The 24,011-nt window shown below is 44.2% G+C and overlaps 1 protein-coding gene across 4 annotated transcripts in view; it reads right to left on the bottom strand.

Moving 5' to 3' along the window:
• LOC143290370 (follistatin-related protein 5-like) overlaps positions 1-24,011 on the bottom strand; it is a 121,058-nt gene that overhangs the window by 26,540 nt on the left and 70,507 nt on the right. For 3 of the 4 annotated variants that reach the window (XM_076599766.1, XM_076599758.1, XM_076599775.1), the window contains 8 exons: positions 17,786-17,899; positions 17,024-17,195; positions 12,718-12,930; positions 12,179-12,445; positions 6,216-6,494; positions 3,252-3,458; positions 1,264-1,466; positions 731-848 (listed from right to left, as the gene is read on the bottom strand). In XM_076599766.1, the coding sequence (XP_076455881.1) occupies positions 731-848; positions 1,264-1,466; positions 3,252-3,458; positions 6,216-6,494; positions 12,179-12,445; positions 12,718-12,930; positions 17,024-17,195; positions 17,786-17,899 (1,573 nt within the window). The other variant, XM_076599749.1, reaches the window with a different exon arrangement.

The following is a 24,011-nucleotide window of genomic DNA, read 5'->3' as shown; positions in this document are numbered from 1 at the left end:
TTTTATAACGCAACTTACACAATACACCGCCCCCCCCCATCCCCCCACCCACTCCCCCTCACACACACATACACACACACTCCTGATCATAATGTACATCCATAAAATACTTAGTCCAGAGCACACATGTACAATGAAAGAGACAGACAGAGAGAAAGAGACAGAGAGAGACAGCATGTGCACATTTCCATTTCACTTCCTGTCACACAGCCACACACACTTCACCACCATCCCACGCCTAGAAACGAAAAGGACATTTTCCTCACTCTCATTTTATACACGTCAAAATCAAACATGTGAGTCTTCAGCTTCAAGAAGAATACGGCCAAAGAGAACTTACTCTGAAGTCAAAATCAAACATGTGAGTCTTCAGCTTCAAGAAGAATACGGCCAAAGAGAACTTACTCTGAAGTCAAAATCAAACATGTGAGCCTTCAGCTTCAAGAAGAATACCGCCAAAGAGAACTTACTCTGAAGTCAAAATCAAACATGTGAGCCTTCAGCTTCAAGAAGAATACGGCCAAAGAGAACTTACTCTGAAGTCAAAATCAAACATGTGAGCCTTCAGCTTCAAGAAGAATACCGCCAAAGAGAACTTACTCTGAAGTCAAAATCAAACATGTGAGCCTTCAGCTTCAAGAAGAATACCGCCAAAGAGAACTTACTCTGAAGTCAAAATCAAACATGTGAGTCTTCAGCTTCAAGAAGAATACGGCCAAAGAGAACTTACTCTGAACCTTGAGAGCATGGACCTGCAAGATGGAGCTGTCTGCGGAATCCTCACAGGAGTAGTTGCCCATGTGGTGCACGCCCATCTTGCTGAAGAACAGAGAGCCGTCGTCCAGCACCTGCCACACACCATCACACGCTCTCTGTGTACAGTCATCGTCATAGTGATAGTGATGATAATAATAACTGTAATGATGATGATAACAATGATAATAATAATGATAAAATAAGTAGATTTAAAAAATAAAATAATAATGATGATGATAATGGAAATTATAACAAGGAAAAAATAATAAGCATGATTGTCATCATCATCATACTGATAGTAATCATAATAACGATGGTACCAACAACATTAGTAATAATAACAGTAACAACAATAATGACAATAATAATAAAACTATAATAATAACAATAATACAAATAACAACATCAATGATAACACATTAACACAATTCTTTCAGAATAAAACCATCACACACACCCAAACACCCACACACACACACACACACACCCAAACACCCACACACTAACCATCAGTTCCCCAGTGGCGTTGGCAAGGTCACGGATGTTGACGCCTTGTCTCCTCCACACGACGTTGGCTCCTTTGGCAGCCAGACCACACTTCAGCTCCAGTCCGTTGCCCACCGTGGCCAGTGTGGGGACGATGTGCACAATGGGCGACAGGGACGCTGCAAAGCTGGGACTCTCAGACTTCTCATCGGCATCCAGGTTGTCTGGAACAGCAGACAGCAGAGTTTTGTGCAGTGTTGTGTTGTGTTGTACTATGCTGTGCTGCGATGTATTGTACTGTATTGCATTTCATTGTGTTGTGTTGTGTTCAGCTGTGCTGTGCTGTAGTGTAGTGCATTATGTTGTATTGTACTATGCTGTGCTGTGCTGTACTGTGCTGTGCTGTGCTGTGCTGTGCTGTATTGTATTGTATTGCATTTGGTGTGCTGTATTGTATTGTATTGCATTGTGCTATGCTGTATCGCATTGCACTGCACTGCACTGTACTGTACTGTATTGTATTGTATTGCATTGCATTGTGCTATGCTGTATCGCATTGCACTGCACTGCACTGTATTGTATTGTATTGCATTGCATTGTGCTATGCTGTATCGCATTGCACTGCACTGCACTGCACTGTATTGTATTGTATTGTATTGTATTGTGCTATGCTGTATCGCATTGTATTGTATTGTATTGTATTGTGCTATGCTGTATCGCACTGCATTGCACTGCACTATATTGTATTGTATTGCATTGTGCTATGCTGTATCGCATTGCACTGCACTGCACTGCACTGTATTGTATTGTATTGTATTGTATTGTGCTATGCTCTATCGCATTGCACTGCACTGCACTATATTGTATTGTATTGTATTGTGCTATGCTGTATCGCATTGCACTGCACTGCACTGCACTGTATTGCATTGTATTGCATTGTGCTATGCTCTATCGCATTGCACTGCACTGCACTATATTGTATTGTATTGTATTGTATTGTATTGTATTGTGCTATGCTGTATCGCACTGCACTGCACTGTATTGTATTGTATTGTGCTATGCTGTATCGCATTGCACTGCACTGCACTGTATTGTATTGTATTGTATTGTATTGTATTGTGCTATGCTGTATCACATTGCACTGCACTGCACTGCACTGCATTGTATTGTATTGTATTGCATTGTATTGTATTGTATTGCATTGTGCTATGCTGAGCTGTGCTGTATTGTCTTGTACTGTGATGTGTTGTATTGCATTGTGCTGTGTTGTAATGTACTGTATTGCATTGTATTGCACTGTGCTATGCTGTGCTGTATTACATTACATTTTATTGTATTGTATTGTATTACTTTTTGTCACAACAGATTTCACTGTGTGAAATTTGGGCTGCTCTCCATGGGAAGAGTGTGCCTCTACAGTGTAGTGCCACCCCCTGTTTTTCTCACTTCTTTTTTTCCTGCCTACACATGTAGGTTTTTCTACAGAATTTTGCCAAGGACAATCCTTTTGTTGCCATGGGTTCTTTTACATGCTTTAAGTGCATGCTGCACATGGACTTCGGTTTACTTTCTTGTATGAATGACTAGTGTCCAGACCACTGTTCAAGGTCTAGTGGAGGGGAAGGAAATACTGCCAATAGTAGGAATGAATCCCAAATGCTCATGTTCTCTTGCTTCCTATGCGGATATGTTACCACTTGTCAATCACACCACTGCTCTATTTTCAAGGAGGCTCAGTACTGCATGTCAAACCACATTTATGTTCCCCACCCACGCTACCTAAAGCCAGGTGCAACTGCAGGTTTTGAATAAATAGGAAGATGAGGTGTGCAGACTAGTCCACATAAAGAGCAATGTCGAAGAAGACGCCCACCGAAACTCAATGTGCATCTGTTATAAAACAAAGAAATTCAGTAAAAATTATTTCCCCACAAATTCAGAAAACAAACAACCCCCCCCCCCCCCCCAAAAAAAAAAAAAAAAAAAAAACAAACAAAAACACTACTTACTGAAAGCCTGCTCAAATTCATCCAGAGACAAGCGACCATCTGCATTGAGCTTGTCGTCGTACCAAATGAGGTCGGTCAGCTGGCAGATGTCGCTGATGTCCCCAAACTCCTCCGACTTCTGGCGTGTCGTCAGCTCCTCGTATGACAGCTGGTAGTCAGTGTTCATGTCCAGGTAGCTGAACATGAGGCTGGTCAGGTAGTCACGCTCTGCAACACCACCACTCAATGATGAACACTCTGTGCCCCAGCTGCGCTGCACTTTCTTAGGGACCAGCCCTACAACAGCTGTGTGCACTGTTAAAGCAGTACCTTCATACACAAAATGCACACAACATATGTCATCAGAAAAACGCTTAACCCTTTCGCTGCCAGGAAAATAAGATTTAAGTGAAATCTATTTGCCAGGGCTTTTTCACAAAAAACGGGTATAAATTTTCAAAAAATTATGTGCTCTTTGTTATTTGAGAAAGACCCATAAAAGTATATATTTTCTGAAAGGTAAATAAATAATACAAAACACATGTTTTCCCATTTTATATATTTTTAGTGACATGCTGTTGTTTTGAAATCAGTGTTTTGTTTTTTTGTCACATTTTCAACTTGTTCATTGCAAACATTGGTCAGGTAATTTGCACTAAAATATCATATTTTCTGGACAAATGGATATCTGCACACACAAAATCATACTAGTACAACCACAATATATATATTTTTTTTTTTAAAGAGACAGATACACAATGCATTGTGACTTCTCCAAGTGATAATATGGATGTGGGGCCACGCCCCCTCAGTCTCCACCCCCCTCCTCTTCACCCCTCTTATATGATCACTTTATCCAGTTCTCATCAGACCGCGTTGGCTGAGTACCAAGAAAATCGCCTACACTGTGTCCTGCTAATAATTCAGTCACTCTGTGTCATCTGCTACGGTTGTACAGCCGGCATCACTCACTGATAGTCGTATTTTGGCCACTCTCTTGATTGCTCCCTTTATTTTGTCAAATCGTCCTATAAATGTTCATCACTGTCTTCTCCTTCGAATTTACACTTCAATTCTTTCTGAACATCAGCTAAAGAAAGCAATTCAGAAAGATTCCCCAAGCTAAAGCGACCAGCATTTTCGTCAGCGAACTGAATGCAAACCAGGGAAAAGTCTGAATATTTCAATGACGAGTTATCTCGTCATTTTGGCAGCAAAGCGTACATGCTTGCGATGACAAGTTATCTCATCATATAGGCAGCCTAGAGGTTAATGCTCTTGTAAATACTGTTGAACAATGTGGAGGTGAAAGCTAAACAAACTAAACACAACACTCTTGTTGCCATGGGTTGTTTCTCAGTGTGCCAAAAGTGCCTCACTTAATTGTCTCATCTGAATGACTTGACGATCAGTTTGATTTTCCCGTCAAAATTTGAAGAAAGGGCAGTGTACCAGCAGATAAACATCTTGACCATTCTGCTACCTTGCTGTATTCCCCACTATTCCTCCTAACAGCTGTGACAGCACTAACCCAACAGATAAACATCTTGACCATTCTGCTACCTTGCTGTATTCCCCACTATTCCTCCTAACAGCTGTGACAGCACTAACCCAACAGATAAACATCTTGACCATTCTGCCACCTTGCTGTATTCCCCACTATTCCTCCTAACAGCTGTGACAGCACTAACCCAACAGATAAACATCTTGACCATTCTGCCACCTTGCTGTATTCCCCACTATTCCTCCTAACAGCTGTGACAGCACTAACCCAACAGATAAACATCTTGACCATTCTGCCACCTTGCTGTATTCCCCACTATTCCTCCTAACAGCTGTGACAGCACTAACCCAACAGATAAACATCTTGACCATTCTGCCACCTTGCTGTATTCCCCACTATTCCTCCTAACAGCTGTGACAGCACTAACCCAACAGATAAACATCTTGACCATTCTGCCACCTTGCTGTATTCCCCACTATTCCTCCTAACAGCTGTGACAGCACTAACCCAACAGATAAACATCTTGACCATTCTGCCACCTTGCTGTATTCCCCACTATTCCTCCTAACAGCTGTGACAGCACTAACCCAACAGATAAACATCTTGACCATTCTGCCACCTTGCTGTATTCCCCACTATTCCTCCTAACAGCTGTGACAGCACTAACCCAACAGATAAACATCTTGACCATTCTGCCACCTTGCTGTATTCCCCACTATTCCTCCTAACAGCTGTGACAGCACTAACCCAACAGATAAACATCTTGACCATTCTGCCACTTTGCTGTATTCCCCACTATTCCTCCTAACAGCTGTGACAGCACTAACCCAACAGATAAACATCTTGACCATTCTGCCACCTTGCTGTATTCCCCACTATTCCTCCTAACAGCTGTGACAGCACTAACCCAACAGATAAACATCTTGACCATTCTGCCACCTTGCTGTATTCCCCACTATTCCTCCTAACAGCTGTGACAGCACTAACCCAACAGATAAACATCTTGACCATTCTGCCACCTTGCTGTATTCCCCACTATTCCTCCTAACAGCTGTGACAGCACTAACCCAACAGATAAACATCTTGACCATTCTGCCACCTTGCTGTATTCCCCACTATTCCTCCTAACAGCTGTGACAGCACTAACCCAACAGATAAACATCTTGACCATTCTGCCACCTTGCTGTATTCCCCACTATTCCTCCTAACAGCTGTGACAGCACTAACCCAACAGATAAACATCTTGACCATTCTGCTACCTTGCTGTATTCCCCACTATTCCTCCTAACAGCTGTGACAGCACTAACCCAACAGATAAACATCTTGACCATTCTGCCACCTTGCTGTATTCCCCACTATTCCTCCTAACAGCTGTGACAGCACTAACCCAACAGATAAACATCTTGACCATTCTGCCACCTTGCTGTATTCCCCACTATTCCTCCTAACAGCTGTGACAGCACTAACCCACCGGGCCTTACCTTCCTTCACCTCCAGCTTACAGTCGGGCTCCTGGAAGCGCTTGCAGTAGAACACCAGCAGCTGGTGTTTGAACTTGGCCAGCTCTGCCTTCGTGCACTCCTTGTAGCCACCATCTGACTGGTAGCCGTCATCATCATCGTCATAGCTGCTGGCCATAGCTGTAGCCTTCTTGCCTCCCTTGGTCTGGAACTCCTGCCCCGTCTCTTCTTCTACATGGTCCCAGGGGGAGGGGTCCACCATGTTGTCACCATCGTCCTGGTCTGACGTTTTAGCGGACGCTGCAGACAGCAGACATGCAGCCACAACGTGTCAAAATCTCTGCTGTCTGAACCATGGGTAGGGATTTGGGGGACAATGTGTCAAAATCTCTGCTGCCTGAACGATGGGTACGACAATGTGTCAAAATCTTTGCTGCCTGAACGATGGGTACGACAATGTGTTAAAATCTCTGCTGCCTGAATGATGGGTACGACAATGTGTTAAAATCTCTGCTGCCTGAACCATGGGTAGGGGTTTGGGGGACAATGTGTCAAAATCTCTGCTGCCTGAACGATGGGTACGACAATGTGTCAAAATCTCTGCTGCCTGAATGATGGGTACGACAATGTGTTAAAATCTCTGCTGCCTGAACGATGGGTACGATAATGTGTCAAAATCTCTGCTGCCTGAACCATGGGTAGGGGTTTGGGGGACAATGTGTCAAAATCTCTGCTGCCTGAACGATGGGTACGACAATGTGTTAAAATCTCTGCTGCCTGAACGATGGGTACGATAATGTGTCAAAATCTCTGCTGCCTGAATGATGGGTACGACAATGTGTTAAAATCTCTGCTGCCTGAACGATGGGTACGACAATGTGTCAAAATCCCTGCTGCCTGAACCATGGGTAGGGGTTTGGGCGACAATGTGTCAAAATCCCTGCTGCCTGAACCATGGGTAGGGGTTTGGGCGACAATGTGTCAAAATCCCTGCTGCCTGAACGATGGGAAGGGGTTTGGGGGGGAGTGGGAAGCATGGGAGGGGGGTGGGGGGGGGTGTTTTGCTGTACTTCAATGCATCATTGCATGTGTGTGTGTTTGCTGTTTTTGTTATTTCTGAGCACAGCGGTCACAGCTGACATAAGACAGGCACTGACTTTGCCTTGTCTCACATCTTTATTCTTAACCCTTCGCTTTGTGGATGCACTCTAAGTGCTTCAATACATGGGGAGGACTTCTTTGACTCTTTCATCCCTGCAGCATGGTTTTCCAGTTTACTGAGAATTCACCCTTTCCTTCCTGCAGCACAGAAAATCGGTTCTCGCGGTACACGCTTTGAACTTCCTGCGAGTCGCGTCATCAACGCGCATCATCTATCCTTCACCGGATCACTAGCAGGGCAGTGTTTATGAGTGGAATGGATGCCAGACACCCCCCTCCCTCTCCCTAAGCCGTGGGAAAGTGGGCGCCACTACATTCTTGCTAATGTGCTGTGTAGACACACGGACACTGAAAAATGGAATGTGTAAAAGTTCGGATTCTGACCAGTTTTCTGATGATGAGTTTTACAACGCTCTGACAGATAATGATTTCAATCTGACGGGCGCAATAGCCGAGTGGTTAAAGCGTTGGATTGTCAATCTGAGGGTCCTGGGTTCGAATCACGGTGACGGCGCCTGGTGGGTAAAGGGTGGAGATTTTTACGATCTCCCAGGTCAACATATGTGCAGACCTGCTAGTGCCTGAACCCCCTTCGTGTGTATATGCAAGCAGAAGATCAAATACGCACGTTAAAGATCCTGTAATCCATGTCAGCGTTCGGTAGGTTATGGAAACAAGAACATACCCAGCATGCACACCCCCGAAAAACGGAGTATGGCTGCCTACATGGTGGGGTAAAAACGGTCATACACGTAAAAGCCCACTCGTGTGCATACAAGTGAACGCAGAACAAGAAGAAGAAGAAGATTTCAATCTGTTTCAAATGAATGACGAGGAGAGAGTGCAATTAGCTGTTGCTACAGACGCACAGATAGCGGGTGATGAAAAGTTCAAAAAGTAACAAGTGTGAAAATTGTGGTGTATACTTGTGCAGTAACTGGCATGACTGCTTCAAGGTATATCACACACGTGTCACCTTTGTGTGGCATATTACGTGATGACTGTGACACAGACATGCGTATTTAGAGACAGTATCGTTTCTGAATAGTTTTTGTTCAAGAATTGTGTAGATAATGATCTGATTCTGGCTTAGTGACTGCTAGTGTAGTGAAAGGCATATATTCTCTTTGAGACAAGTTCATGTGACAGCGCTCTTAGGGTTCAGATAATGATTCACACACACGCTACAGCAGACGACAGCTTTCGCAACTAACGCGCGTAATGTGTGACGTCACTCCCAGTTTGAACGCAAAGCCGCTTACATCATTTTGTCCTCCTCGCCAGACAACCTACTCACGGTTCGACCAGTGTTGCGTCGCAGTATGCTACTGGCTGAGCTGGAATCTGTGTTTCTGCACCACCGTATTTAATATATCTTTGGTCAGGTCAGTAAACTCCAAATATTATATACTGGCAGAATCGTCACAATTCCATCTTTAAGTCTATTCCATTTATGTTTGCCTACGCTAAACTGATTTAACGCAGTTTGTAATTTTCAGCGATGAGCTCATTAAAACTGACCCTGTTCAGGTGACTTACATTAAGATTATAAATTCATTTTAAATAACCAACACTTCATTTTATACTCATTATAAAGTAGGTGTTGAGCTCTTTCTTTTGCAACTTATCCGACGTAAGTCGGTTCAGGAATCATTTAGAAATCTGTCACTGAACACCTTGTAAGAAACACAGTTGTTCTCAGATTTGGCCAGATTAGTCACGATGTGCTCACAGCACATGCGACTGTCTTTGCAGTCCGCTTAACTTGCACAAATTGGCACAGTAAGTGATGAGTGGTCATTTCATACCTGGTCAGTCATCTGACCAGAGCTGCTCTCTCTCTCTCTCTCTTGCTGCGTCGCGGGCAGTGTGTGTGTGTCGTGTGTGTTCTCACAACGGCTGACACCTCGCTACGTATCGCTGTAAGTACTAGTGTGTAGAATGTGTTGATTTGTAAATTGTATTGTTCGACACAGTACCTGTGTTCATATGAGTATGTTCAGTTATTGCTTTGTTCAGTTATTGCTTTGACATGTTAGTCACAGCTCGGCTATGATTGATGTAAATAATTGCCATGTCGTCATATGCTTGGAGCACTGTTCCATTTGATTCTTCTTAACGTCACAGTCAGTGACGTCTCTGGACACTAATAGTTTGTTCGAGAATATTCTAGTGGGTGCATATGATGCGTTCTTTCTCATTTGCTGTCACTGATGAAGGTTAGTGTTTCACTGATTCTCACTACTCTAAGATGTGTGTAGTATTCTGCTGTTGTGATTACAAGATAGTGTTGGATTAATATCAGTTATTGGTTAAAACCACCTGATATGTATCAGTCTGTTAATTGTAATTTAGTTATCATGCTCTCTCCTATACGGCTTACTCCAGTATAGTGCTACATGATAAACTGATTCATTTGAGTCACTTTGACACAGTATAAGCTTTACCTAATCTATACTGTCAGTGTACTTTCACTAAATCAGCATTGCTTCAATCACTTTAACTGCACTATTTAAATGTATTAGAAATGTCATTTGATGTCAGTGTTTGGTCTTCACACATATCGCAAACCCAGTGACAGTCTTTCCATGTAATATGTATACATGTGCTTTACTATTCACTTGTGCCGACATGTTGTGCTAATGACATTTGTTTGTGTCATTCCAGGCACTGTCTTTTTTTTTTATATATATCTTCTCTTCTTAGGTCTTCTCTTCTTTTCATTCTTCTCTTTTTATGTCTTCTCATTATCTCTTCTCCATTATTTCCTTTTAGTTCTTCTCTACATAACTATTGTAAATAAAACAATAGAAAAACCCATTTGTGACTGGCCTCTATATGTTCCTGGCCTTTGCGCAGGAATTCTCGTCTGTCCTTTAATACAGTAAAACCATCATTTAGTTAAGTCTTTTGTACCGTACCCTTGAATAACCACTCGGTAACACAACTACATTCAAATCATTCATGTGATAAGGACAATAGCAGTGACAATTGTGACAGTTTTCATGGATATGACTAGCAGTGTGGCACTGAGATACATATGAGGCACTACTTGGTGAGTACCTGCATGATGCGCATACTCTGCAAGCAAAACACTGTCCTGCATGTAGTACGTACTTGCATTGTGTTTGACCCCAAAGTCACCTGTTTTACACCAGATATGTCACCCTATAGTGTCAACAGGGTCACAGACTTCTGACATCAGTTCTGTACACAACAGTACATGACAATCTTAGTGTACTGTAATAAGCCGCGTTACCGTAAGCCTCCAAAATAAGTACCGTAAAGTTCGGTCTATAAGCCGCGACTTTTCACCCCAGCTTCAACCTCTGCGGCTCATACAATGATGCGGCTTATTTGCAGATTTTAACGATCCCGGGAGTGTCACGTTCTCGTCTATTCTTAGCTGCCCTTCAACTCACCAAAATGATGATTTCTGTCCATGAATTTTTGGATGAACTTCAGGATAGTGTGCTAACTGTTCACGTTTTATAAATCAAATCCGCACACATTAAAGCCTTCAGATCAGCATTCAGTTTTACTCTGCTCAAGCGTTCACCCTCATCATGCCGAAAACGTGACGCTATGCCTATGATGCAGCCTTCAAATTGAAGGCGATCGACCTAGCAGACGACAGTCCAAGCGACGAACTAGCAGCGACCTCCACATTCATGTTCTTGAAGTGAAAGCGAGGCTGAAGTCAGTGACAAGATGGCGGAGGAAACTGTGCTGGTTCTCTTCAACTCGGACACTGAAGATGAAGATTTTAGTGGATTCAGTGAGCAGGATGACGTTGAACAAATGTGACTATCCCTAAATTATGGATCTTATTTTCATTGTGTCATTTATTATTTTTTTGTGGCACTAGCAGTATTTTCGCTTGCTTTTCTTTGTGTTGTTCCCGCTTGTGTTTATTTAATAACCTACAGTATCGACAGCTTTTCTGTAGTATCAGTATGTGTTCCAGTACCGGAAATAAGTGCGGCTTATAAACTGCTGTTAAATTTTTTCCAAAATTTAGTGGGTGCGGCTTATATACCAGTGCGCTCAATAGACCGAACTTTACGGTACCCTGCTTCATACTTTCTTTCTCTTCACTAAATCCAGGAATGATGGGAATATATGTATGGTAGGGATCTCGGAACAAGGGGGAGTAATGGTTCATAGAAAAATAGAAACGAAAGAGTTAATGGGTCTGGCTTGCTGTGTGGCTTATCTTTTTAAATATTATATAGAAACAACATGAGTTTGATAACATGAAATTGCTATAGGATTCCACTCATGACACACAGATGAAATCCTGAAGCAGGCAAGAATAGTTACTGATGATCTGTGCCATCAATGCCACACTTTGGCACCTGTCAACCTGTTTGTTTACCAAGTCATCTGTCTGTTAATCATCTGTTCAGATATTTCATCAATCATCTCTTAATCATTTCATTCATCTAACTAGTTATTTGTTGATTTGTCTTTAGTTATAGTATTTTAGTGTTTGTTTTCTGAAATTCTGAAATAACATATAACAGCAGGTAACACTGTATTTTTGTATCTTCAGTCACACACCATGATGTGGCATACTTTGTTCAAATGCAAGAGGAGGGAGTATTTCAGAAGCATTTTATAAACTGCCATTTGGAATCTGTGAAATGATGCATCAGATCATTCTAGCAAAAAAAAGCATAAGAAATTGCACACACGCACACACACATATGTACATGTACACACACTTGCATGCATACACACACATACGCACACTCACACACATTCACACACCGTATACAAAAAAAAAAAGAGATAGATATATATATCAAAGACAAAAATACCCTTCTTCAGGTCCTGGGTATAGTCATAGATCTTCTTGGAGTCCAAAGTGACCTTTTTGGTGTTGCTCTTGAGCCACTCATCCACCTCATCCTTCTCCTCAACCTTCTTGTCATCCTCCTCATCATAGTTGTAGTCATCTTCATCGTAGTCGCTGTCTTCATATTCGTTGTCGTCATCGTCACTGTCTTCTTCTGACTGGCTAGAAGTCTTTGGGATTAGGTGGTCATTGTAGTTCTCCTTCTGGATCTTCTCCATCTCATTGGCATCTGTGACAACAGCATAAGAGACATTAATACTATCAAAATGCGGGCAATGTGCATTGGTTATGCATGCTCAGCATGGTGAGCAGTTCCTGCTAACATACATATTTTGCAACTTTCCTAGAAAATGTTTCACAGTAACTGGCCAGAAGAAAAGAAGAAGAAAAACCAAGGAACATCACATGATGAAAATATAACCAAAAACAAAACAAAACCTATAAAAATAATCAGGAATAAAACAGATTCAAAACAACACTAAAAACAATCAAACGACCTACGTTTCATGAAGCATTTCCCTGTGTAGTCCACCTTGATGTGGACGTGTTTGACGCAGGCGGTGCGGTGGAGCTCACAGAAGCTGGGGTACTGGGCCCCATCTGAGCCACACACAGGCTTGTAGTGCCCCGAGCAGCCGTCGCTGGGCAGACACACGCACATGCCGTTCCTGCACATGCGTCCCTTGCGGCACTCCTCGTCCAGCTTGCAGAAGGCTGGTTCGGAAAAAGAAAAGCGCAGAAAAAATTTTAGGTCACACGTTTTGTAGTGATAGGTTTTCTTCATTAATTCACTTCAAATTGTCCCCACATTTTTCTTGATTTTCTTTCTCTATATTTGCATGGAAATGTAAAATGTCATAAATATATTCAAGTAATTCTTTATTTTCAACATTCAAGCTGCAAAAAGAATCTGGAAGTGCAAAAAAGAACATTAAGTAAAATATCTTATGCGTTTTCCTGATCTTCTTCACAATGTCAAATAATGTTGACTCTTCATCTAAAGTAAAAAGGACAATATTTAATATACAAGAATGAATATTCATTGTCAAAATTCAAGCAGTAAATATAAAAGAAATCTGGAAATGAATAAAAGAAAATATAAATAACCAATCTTATAGGTTTCCTTTACTCATTTTGAAGCATCAACAAAAGAAATTATAACAGTAAAAATAAAATATTTATAACAATAAAAAAAATATATAAAAAACCCAACTTTTTTTAACATTGAAACTGTAAAAAGGAATATCTTGTTTATTGTACAGAAGAAGTATATAACATATTGTAAAATAAATCTTTCTTTTTTCTTTCTTTTTTTTAATGAAGAGCCACAATAAAACACTTCTCAGCAAATTCTTTGATGAAGCTATTTCCAGAACAGATCCTGGACAGGAGTGAACACAGATTCCACTTACACAAAATCTAACCTTAAAGGAACTGTGAACAAGAAATGTCTCTAACATTGTTGTATCTGTTATTTCAGTGATGTTAAGCTGAAGAAAATTCCTGTTTTTCATTTCAACATGTGCAATATCAGGTAAATGATAGCACTGAACAATACCCTCTAACAAGTACAACTTCTAAGAAGGACCAAGACAGAAAAGTGACAGGGTGATTACAAAGGACAGTGGTAGAAACAAAGAATAAAAATTCAAGAACACTCACAACACAAAGCTAAACAAAGAAGGTGGCAGAATTTGCTACACTTGAGCCTACTCTAATGGCTTTAACATCGTGCACAAAAAGTTTTCTAATTTCGCATACTTTATCATGTCATAAAATGTCGTTTGTTTGTTTTTTCTCCCTCTTCTCCTTCTTCGTTCATGGGCTGCAACTCCCTCCTTCACCTGTGAGTACATGAGTCGGCTTGTACATGTTGGACTGTTTTTACTCCGCCATGTAGGCAGCCATACCCTGTTTTCTTTTTCTTTTTTACCCCGCTAAATGTCATGTATTGCCTAAAATGCAAGGTCTGGCTATTCAGTTTAACCCTGGACTGCTGCTGATGGGAATACTCACCAGTGAAGGCTGTTTCACTGTGAAAAGACTGAGATTTCAGGTCCAGATGTCGGTTATCATTTTGTATTTGGATATCTTCCTCTTGGGATGGCATTACTTTTTGTTCAATAAAATCAATCACACCAATTAAAAGTGAAAAAAAAAGAAGTAGAAAGTGCACTTCAGGTTTCATATCACACTGATCCCATTTCACCAAGGCTAAACAGACAAGGGGTTAATCACTAATAATAATTATTATGCAAACACGAACATGCCATTGTTTCCCATGTGATTTTTTTCCCCTTAACAATAAGAACCAGCAGAATTATTTCCAAAACCCTCCACTTGATTTTTGCTACTAAAGTGATCATCTTCCTGAATATCTGAAGCTGTAGCATCCAAAGAATGCTGACCGAAAAGATTTATCAGCTGTCTGCTTTAACTCTACATATCACCTATTTCATCCATTGCTGTCTGCTTAAACTCTACATATCACCTATTTCATCCACTGCTGTCTGCTTTAACTCTACATATCACCTATTTCATCCATTGCTGTCTGCTTTAACTCTACATATCACCTATTTCATCCATTGCTGTCTGCTTTAACTCTACATATCACCTATTTCATCCACTGCGGTCTGCTTTAACTCTACACATCACCTATTTCATCCACTGCTGTCTGCTTTAACTCTACATATCACCTATTTCATCCATTGCTGTCTGCTTTAACTCTACATATCACCTATTTCATCCACTGCTGTCTGCTTTAACTCTACATATCACCTATTTCATCCATTGCTGTCTCCTTTAACTCTACATATCACCTATTTCATCCATTGCTGTCTGCTTTAACTCTACATATCACCTATTTCATCCACTGCGGTCTGCTTTAACTCTACACATCACCTATTTCATCCACTGCTGTCTGCTTTAACTCTACATATCACCTATTTCATATCACCTATTTCATCCACTGCTGTCTGCTTTAACTCTACATATCACCTATTTCATCCATTGCTGTCTGCTTTAACTCTACATATCACCTATTTCATCCACTGCTGTCTGCTTTAACTCTACATATCACCTATTTCATCCATTGCCTACCTACTTTTTCAATGCAGATCACCAATTTAAGCAGTAACTGTTGTATATCTTCAGCTTGATGTACAGAAACTATTGTCATTTTCCAAAATGACACAATCATGTAAAGACTCCAAACAACAAAACACTAAGCTCTCTGCACTGCAACCAATCACTCTTCAAGCTAACTGGCACAATAGTAGACATGAATGACCACAAAAAAACCAAAAGGAGTATAAAGAAATTGAAAAGACAATAATAATAATAATAATAATAATAATAATATAATAACAATAATGATGGTAATCTAAAAAACACATACAGAGGTCATCCAAACAACATCAAAGGCAAACAACTGCATTGGGCATGTGATGATTCAAAAACACAAGTGAAATCAGCCAGAGGACAATAGGTGTGCCAACATAGTGTGTCCATCAGACACTCTAGGTTATCAACTGGTGCATTCTTTCCACATATCCAACTGAGCATACTAACAATGGTTCATTCTACACACAAACAAAAAACAACTGAAAGGTGGTCTACGATATTTCAGGGAACACCGACTTGTGACCGTGTGGGATTGAGTGACTTTCACATGACACCAAGCAAGAGTGAAAAAGAACAACAATCAACTAAAATCAACACAACAAGGTTCAGCTACTTAGTGGGTGCGACTTGATGTAGGTCTTGGCCGCGTCGCTCTTGATGGGAGCTTTCTGCGGGGCCATCGGAGTCGTCTCCAAGTCCCCTGACTCCTCGGCCAGGCGGTGTGGGGGAGGGGGGTTGGGGCTCGTCTGCAGGTTGGCCTTGGTGCTGACGACGTCCTCCGAGTACTCTTTGCTCAGGTCCTTCTTCACTGAGGAGTGGGCTGGGTCCTCATGCTTCACTGGGTAAGCCGAGTCCTCCTTCACTGACTGCACCAGATCCTTGTTGCCCGAGTGGATCAGGTCCTTCTTCACAGAGTGGGTCAGCTGCGGTGTCCCTGGAAGGACGTCATAGATTATTCCCTTGTTGTAGCTCTCTTTGCTTTTCTCCTCCACCTCCACGTCTTTCTGAGCCTGGCTTGATTTTGACGATGTGTCAGATTTCTCAGAGGAAGAAGAGGAGGCGACAGAGGGGGATGCACCTGATTCCAGGCCAAACCCATAAAACTGGTCAACCGCCTTGAACTTGTTCTCTTCTGGCAGCTCCATGACTCGGTCATCCTCTTTCTCCTGGATTTCTTCTTCCATGTGCTCCGCCTTTTCCTTCAGGTACTTCTGTTCTTCTGTCTCCTCGCTCTCGTCTTCATCAACCTCAGCGTCTTTGTTGGACTTTTCTGCCTCCTGGTCCTCGGATTCCGTGTCTTTGCCCTGGTCAATGTACTTGCCAAACCCAGTCAGCTGGTGATACTCCCACTTCTTCAGGCTGGGCACTTCGTCCCTGGAACCGCCATAGGGGCTTGGTTTGGGGTCCTCAAAGGGGCTGATCATCATGTCTCCCTTCAGCCCTGGGTTCAGCTTCTCGCTTGGAGACTCTGCCTCAGGAATGTTCACCTCCTTTTCAAGGTTGTCTGGAACACTGTTGTCCTTGAGGATAAAGCCGGAGCTGTCCTCCTGGTCATCAGAAGCGCTGACCAGAGGCAGGGCCTGGGGCTTGGCCTCCTCCTGGGCAGGGTCCTGTTCCCGAGTGTCCTCAGGGGGCATGGTGGCTGGGGCCTCAACCTTGCCCACTCTGTCAGCTTTGTCCTCACCTTTCCCTTTCTTGGCACTTGGGGAGGCCATCTTCTTGGCGCTGGGCAGGGTTGTCTTGGAGCTGCTCACACTGTTGCTGCTGCTGCTGCTGCTGCTGCTGCTGTCCTTGGGTGACCACCACTCATCCTCATGCCAGTCCTCCTCCCACCACCGTCGCCTTTCGGCAGGCTTCTGAAACACAGCAAGCAGACCATTTTGATGGACGCACTGCTCACATTTACATCACTCACTCATCTTCTTCATCCCTTTCATTCACTTTTCTGCTACAATTCAATGCTCCTTTTGTTCGCATGCAGTCCTTCAGACTGACAGTGCACCCATGGTTAGGATGCATAATTTCTCTAAATGACATACAGACACCTCCACCTCTCTGTGGTCTTGGCGCGCATGTGTTTATCTTGTCACTCATTGTGTTTTGTTCTCACCCCATCACCCCTCAGCCCCTCCAAAAATAGACTGTACTCATTCTGTCACATGCAGTGCAGAAAGGAACACATGTCCATGTGCTCGACTTTAGAAAGAGAAAAACACAGAGACAGACACAGACATGGTAAGATATAGTCAGTCTCCATCCTGTTTATCTGTCGCAAGTTCTCAGCAAAAATCAAGCAATCAATCAATGAGAGACAAGAAAGAAAACTACATCCTGCTTTATCTCATTCAATCAAGTTTCCTTTGGTCACAGAAACAAAAAAGAGTGAGGGGAAAAAAATCAAGACCAACTACTTCAGTCTTGGGACAGGGGACTAATATATTCTTACCTCTGTTTTGAAGACTTTCCAGCTGTCCTTCGTGTCCTTGTCCTGTGGGGTCCACCACTGTGACTCCCATTGTACGTCATCCTGGACTCTCTGAAGATTGTCTGCATCGCCCTTCTGAAACCAGAAACCAGAAAAACCATTGGATTATCACACAAACACAAAAGTTGGGGGGGGGGGGGGTTGTTGTTTTTTTTATACATAATAACATTAACTTCTTGGCTGCTGCCAATGACTATGTTTGTCAGTGAATGGCTGTCACCCCACTAAGGTAATCTTTCAGACAGAGCTCGCAGGTCAGGATGTCTGTCACTACTCTGTATGTGGGCTACTTCTTCTTGGGACTGAATTACTTTTGTTCAGCAAAACCAATTACTGTAATTCCCTACCAACAAGGCACACCTGTTTTTTGTTGTTTTTCTGTTTGTTTTTATCTGAATTCTGACTCGGAAGGTAGCCCCTTACCTGAGTGCAAAATGTAAATACCCTGGACACAACTCAAACACAACATGGAAACACTCGATATGACAAATGGAAAACAACTTGCATGTTTCTGGACATGAAAAACACACTACAGACAGTCACCACAGCTCACAAAGCACTTTCTCTTCCATGTCAGTTACAGTCAAACTTTCAGTCCCGATCTCACAGTCACAGAATGAGTCATTTTCATATATCATGCCGAAGACCAAGCAAATAGCATGTGATGCCAAATTCAAACTGAAAGCTATTAAACTTGCTGACAAAAAAGGAAGTTAAGGGATGCCTTCAAACTGGGAATCAACAAGTAAATGGTCTGCAAGGGGAGAAAACAAAAGACGGAATAGCACAGAATACACAACAACAGCAGACTGCGATATAAACTCCAAAGATGACATCACACCTTGGGAAGCAAAGTACACAAAAAGTATTGATTGTCTTTCAAACTGATGCCACTGATCTGATTTCACCAAGGTTCAACAATCAAGAGTTTAACAAAAATGTTCAAAGGTACAAATACCACAAAAATGAAAAACAAAAACCGAAAACACACACACAAGCAGTAAACCCCAAAACATCCAATCGTACTTTCATCTTTAATGTACAACAAATATTGATAACATCAAACTATGCTAAATCTGATTCCTTCTTTCAATCAATTTATTTTTGTATACTTTTAGCGATAAAGAGCTGAACAGTGGCTATAATCACAACATGAATACAACTAAAATCTGATGTGTGTGTGCGCGCATGTGCGTGTATGTGCAAGTGTTAATGAGGTGTGCGGGGAGGGAGGGATGAAACAAAACTTGAAAAACATCATACAACAAGATGATCTTTCAGATTTGCCTTGAAACGAAATTTTCTGCAAACCATTTTACTTCCAGTTCAAAGGAAGACATCCCCCTCCCCATTCCTCCTTTTCAGTTTTCTTTCTTGAAAAGCAAGAAGAGACCACAAATATAATGCCTGCATCAAGTAGCAACAAAATGTTAACTGGGCAAAGAAGAATTCCTCCCCCCCCCCCCCCCCCCCCACCTCAATAAACTCTCCTCTACAACCTCCACCCCATGAATACAATTACTGAATTAGCCATTAATGATAGAGGTTTAAACTTTCCTTTTACTGAATTAGGCATTAAGTCTAAACTTTTTTTCCTAATCTTAAAAGGAAGGCTCAAACCACCACCATCCCCCATAAGCCGGTTGCACACCAGTCTGAACAGAAGGCAGTTTGACAGGAGCCCTCTCTTTGATGTCTTGGCCAGTGCACCCAACTAAACCTCCTACAGTTAATAGCATCATGCAAAGAAGGTTTGTGTCCTGATTGCATGCAGCACGGAAGTGGATGGTTGGTTGGGGGGGGGGGGGGGGGGGGGAGGGGGGGGGGGGGGGGGGGGGGGGGGGGGGGGGGGGGGGAAGGGTGAGGAGGCGACACAGGGAAAGAGTTGAAGGAAAAAACAGGGAAGAGGAGGGACATGGGCAGGGAGGGGTACAGGGGAGGAAGGGGGTACAGGGGAGGAAGGGGGTACAGGGGGAGGAAGGGGGTACAGGGGAGGAAGGGGGTACAGGGGAGGAAGGGGGTACAGGGGAGGAAGGGGGTACAGGGGGTACAGGGGAGGAAGGGGGTACAGGGGGAGGAAGGGGGTACAGGGGAGGAAGGGGGGTACAGGGGAGGAAGGGGGTACAGGGGAGGAAGGGGGTACAGGGGGTACAGGGGAGGAAGGGGGTACAGGGGAGGAAGGGGGTACAGGGGAGGAAGGAAGGGGGTACAGGGGAGGAAGGGGGTGCAGGGGGAGGAAGGGGGTACAGGGGGAGGAAGGGGGTACAGGGGAGGAAGGGGGTACAGGGGGAGGAAGGGGGTAGAGGGGGAGGAAGGGGGTACAGGGGGAGGAAGGGGGTACAGGGGGAGGAAGGGGGTACAGGGGGAGGAAGGGGGTACAGGGGGAGGAAGGGGGTACAGGGGAGTACAGGGGAGAAGGGGTACAGGGGGAGGAAGGGGGTACAGGGGGAGGAAGGGGGTACAGGGGGAGGAAGGGGGTACAGGGGAGGAAGGGGGTACAGGGGGAGGAAGGGGGTAGAGGGGGAGGAAGGGGGTAGAGGGGGAGGAAGGGGGTACAGGGGAGGAAGGGGGTACAAAGGGGGTACAGGGGGAGGAAGGGGGTACAGGGGACGAAGGGGGTACAGGGGGAGGAAGGGGGTACAGGGGACGAAGGGGGTACAGGGGGAGGAAGGAGGTACAGGGGGAGGAAGGGGGTGCAGGGGGAGGAAGGAGGTACAGGGGGAGGAAGGGGGTGCAGGGGGAGGAGGGGGTACAGGGGGAGGAAGGGGTGCAGGGGGAGGAAGGGGGTACAGGGGGAGGAAGGGACTAAAGGTGGAGGAGGGGACAGGGAGGAGGAAGGAAGGGGCAGAGAGGGGTAGAGGGGGGAAGGGACAGGGAGGGGTAGAGGGGGGAAGGACAGGGAGGGGGTAGAGGGGGAGGAAGGAAGGGACAGGGAGGGGGTAGAGGGGGAGGAAGGAAGGGACAGGGAGGGGTAGAGGGGGAGGAAGGAAGGGACAGGGAGGGGTAGAGGGGGAGGAAGGAAGGGACAGGGAGGGGTAGAGGGGGAGGAAGGGACAGGGAGGGGTAGAGGGGGAGGAAGGGACAGGGAGGGGGTAGAGGGGGAGGAAGGAAGGGACAGGGAGGGGGTAGAGGGGGAGGAAGGAAGGGACAGGGAAGGGGAAGAGGGGGAGGAAGGAAGGGACAGGGAGGGGTAGAGGGGGAGGAAGGGACAGGGAGGGGTAGAGGGGGAGGAAGGAAGGGACAGGGAGGGGTAGAGGGGGAGGAAGGGACAGGGAGGGGTAGAGGGGGAGGAAGGAAGGGACAGGGAGGGGGTAGAGGGGGAGGAAGGGACAGGGAGGGGTAGAGGGGGAGGAAGGAAGGGACAGGGAGGGGTAGAGGGGGAGGAAGGGACAGGGAGGGGGTAGAGGGGGAGGAAGGAAGGGACAGGGAGGGGGTAGAGGGGGAGGAAGGAAGGGACAGGGAGGGGTAGAGGGGGAGGAAGGAAGGGACAGGGAGGGGGTAGAGGGGGAGGAAGGGACAGGGAGGGGTAGAGGGGGAGGAAGGAAGGGACAGGGAGGGGTAGAGGGGGACGAAGGGACAGGAAGGGGGTAGAGGGGGAGGAAGGGGGTAGAGGGGGGAAGGGACAGGGAGGGGGTAGAGGGGGAGGAAGGGACAGGAAGGGGGTAGAGGGGGAGGAAGGGGGTAGGGGGAAGGGACAGGGAGGGGTAGAGGGGGAGGAAGGGGGTAGAGGGGGAGGGACAGGGAGGGGGTAGAGGGGGAGGAAGGGGGTAGAGGGGGAGGGACAGGGAGGGGGTAGAGGGGGAGGGACAGGGAGGGGGTAGAGAGGGAGGGACAGGGAGGGGGTAGAGGGGGAGGAAGGGGGTAGAGGGGGGAAGGGACAGGGGGGGGGGGTAGAGAGGGAGGGACAGGGAGGGGGTAGAGGGGGAGGGACAGGGAGGGGGTAGAGGGGGAGGGACAGGGAGGGGGTAGAGGGGGAGGAAGGAAGGGACAGGGAGGGGTAGAGGGGGAGGAAGGGACAGGGAGGGGTAGAGGGGGAGGGACAGGGAGGGGGTAGAGGGGGAGGAAGGGGGTAGAGGGGGAGGGACAGGGAGGGGTTGAGGGGGAGGAAGGGACAGGGAGTGGTTGAGGGGAAGGGACAGGGAGGGGGCAGAGGGGGAGGAAGGGACAGGGAGGGGCTGAGGAGGAGGAAGGGACAGGGAGGGGGGGTATGTGGGAAGGGAAGTGGCCAACATACCAGAAGAGCAGGCGGAGAGCGAGACACTAGTCTTCATCCCTTTTGGAATGGTGAGCAGCTTTTTGTTTATTGTTTTTGACTCACTTGTGTAAACAAAGTGAGTCTATGTTTTAACCCGGTGTTTGGTTGTCTGTGTGTGTGTGTGTGTGTGTGTGTGTGTGTGTGTGTGTGTGTCTCTGTGTCTGTGTTTCTGTGTGTCCGTGGTAAACTTTAACATTGACATTTTCTCTGCAAATACTTTGTCAGTTGACACCAAATTAGGCATAAAAATAGAAAAAATTCAGTTCTTTCCAGTCATCATGTTTAAGACAATATTGCACCTCTGGGATGGGCACAAAAAAATAAAAAATGAAGCCTAATTATATGCAAACTGCATTTACTGTTATATCTGTATTTTTTGTATTCCCTAAACTTGGCACTTTGATCTGATATTCTGACCCAACAACAAGAGCAGTCATTATTATCATTTTTTGTTCAAACAGGAACTTCTTTTGCTAAGCATGGAATTTTTATTTATTTTGCAAACGTTTTGGTGCAGATAGTAAAAAAGGGAAATTACTTTGTAATTAATGCTAGGGGACTTAATTTGCTTTAAACTGATCTTTCTCATCTTAAACATTACATTTTTAAATTATATTCAATACATAAAAAGCTTGGATTTTTTTTTTAAAGTGTATCACAAGTGAGTCTTGAAGGCCTTGCCTCTCTTGTTTGCTTTTGTTTTGTTGTTGTTGTTGTTTTTCATTTTATTGGTCTGAAGATGAGAGATTTAGTCTCTTTCTTCTTTCTTTCCCTCTTTGCAAGGCCTATGTGTGTGGGAGGGTGTTGGTAGGCATGGATGTGTGTGTGTGTGAGTTGCCTTGTGTTGTATCATTATGCAATGCTAACATACTGACTTGTATGGTTAAAATTTCTTTTTGCTACTGCTTGTAAGGCAAGCTTAAAAAGCAACAAAAAAGTCTGAATAACACAACTACAGTTTCTTTATAGACTTATTACATGTGAAGAATCTGAAATATAGTATGGGCTGTGAGTCATCTTGTGCTGAATATCATTATTTGGACACATGCACAAATGTGTGCACACGTTTGTCTTTCCCTTTCATGAAATGCATGCAAACATGCATGCTTGCATACATTGTACACTTGCATAATTGTATTTTGTATACACACACAAATGCAAACACACATGCAGGCATGCTCACACACACACACAAACATACACCATAGAGAAAATGATAACTCGCAAATGGTGGGAGCAGTCACAGATAGAACCACTATTCATGTTCATGTCCCTGTGAATCTGTGTGCTTTTGTGTGTGTGTGTGTGTGTGCTTTGCGTGTGTGTGTGTGTGTGTGCTTTGCGTGTGTGTGTGTGTGTGTGTGTGTGTGTGTGTGTGTGTGTGTGTGTGTGTGTGTGTGTGCATGCTGGGTAAGATTCACAACATTATCTATAATTCATCACAATCAATATCAGTCCAGTTATGGACATTTTTTTTTTTTTTTTATTCAATAAACTAAACAGGGCACTGCAAGGCTTGCCTTCCATTTCTATCCTACCACCAACACCAACACCACCAGCAAAGACAACAACAACAACAAAGAGAGGTAAGGCCTTCAAGACTCACTTGTGATAAATTAAGTCCCCTAGCATTAATTACAGAGTAATTTCCCTTTTTTACTATCTGCACCAAAACGTTTGCAAAATAAATAAAAATTCCATGCTTAGCAAAAGAAGTTCCTGTTTGAACAAAAAATGATAATAATGACTCCTCTTGTTGTTGTGTCAGAATAAGAGGTAAAAGTGCCAAGTTTAGAGAATACAAAAAATATAAATATAACAGTAAATGCAGTTTGCATATAATTAGGCTTCTTTTTTCTTTTTTTTTCTCTTTTTTTGTGCCCATCCCAGAGGTGCAATATTGTTTTAAACAAGTTGACTGGAAAGAACTGA

The sequence above is a fragment of the Babylonia areolata genome, chromosome 1, assembly GCF_041734735.1.
Source record: "Babylonia areolata isolate BAREFJ2019XMU chromosome 1, ASM4173473v1, whole genome shotgun sequence".
In the NCBI taxonomy this organism is placed as follows: Eukaryota; Metazoa; Mollusca; class Gastropoda; order Neogastropoda; family Buccinidae; genus Babylonia; species Babylonia areolata.
The sequence above is the reverse complement of the archived record's forward strand: the minus strand, read 5'-3'. Positions and strand labels throughout refer to the sequence as shown.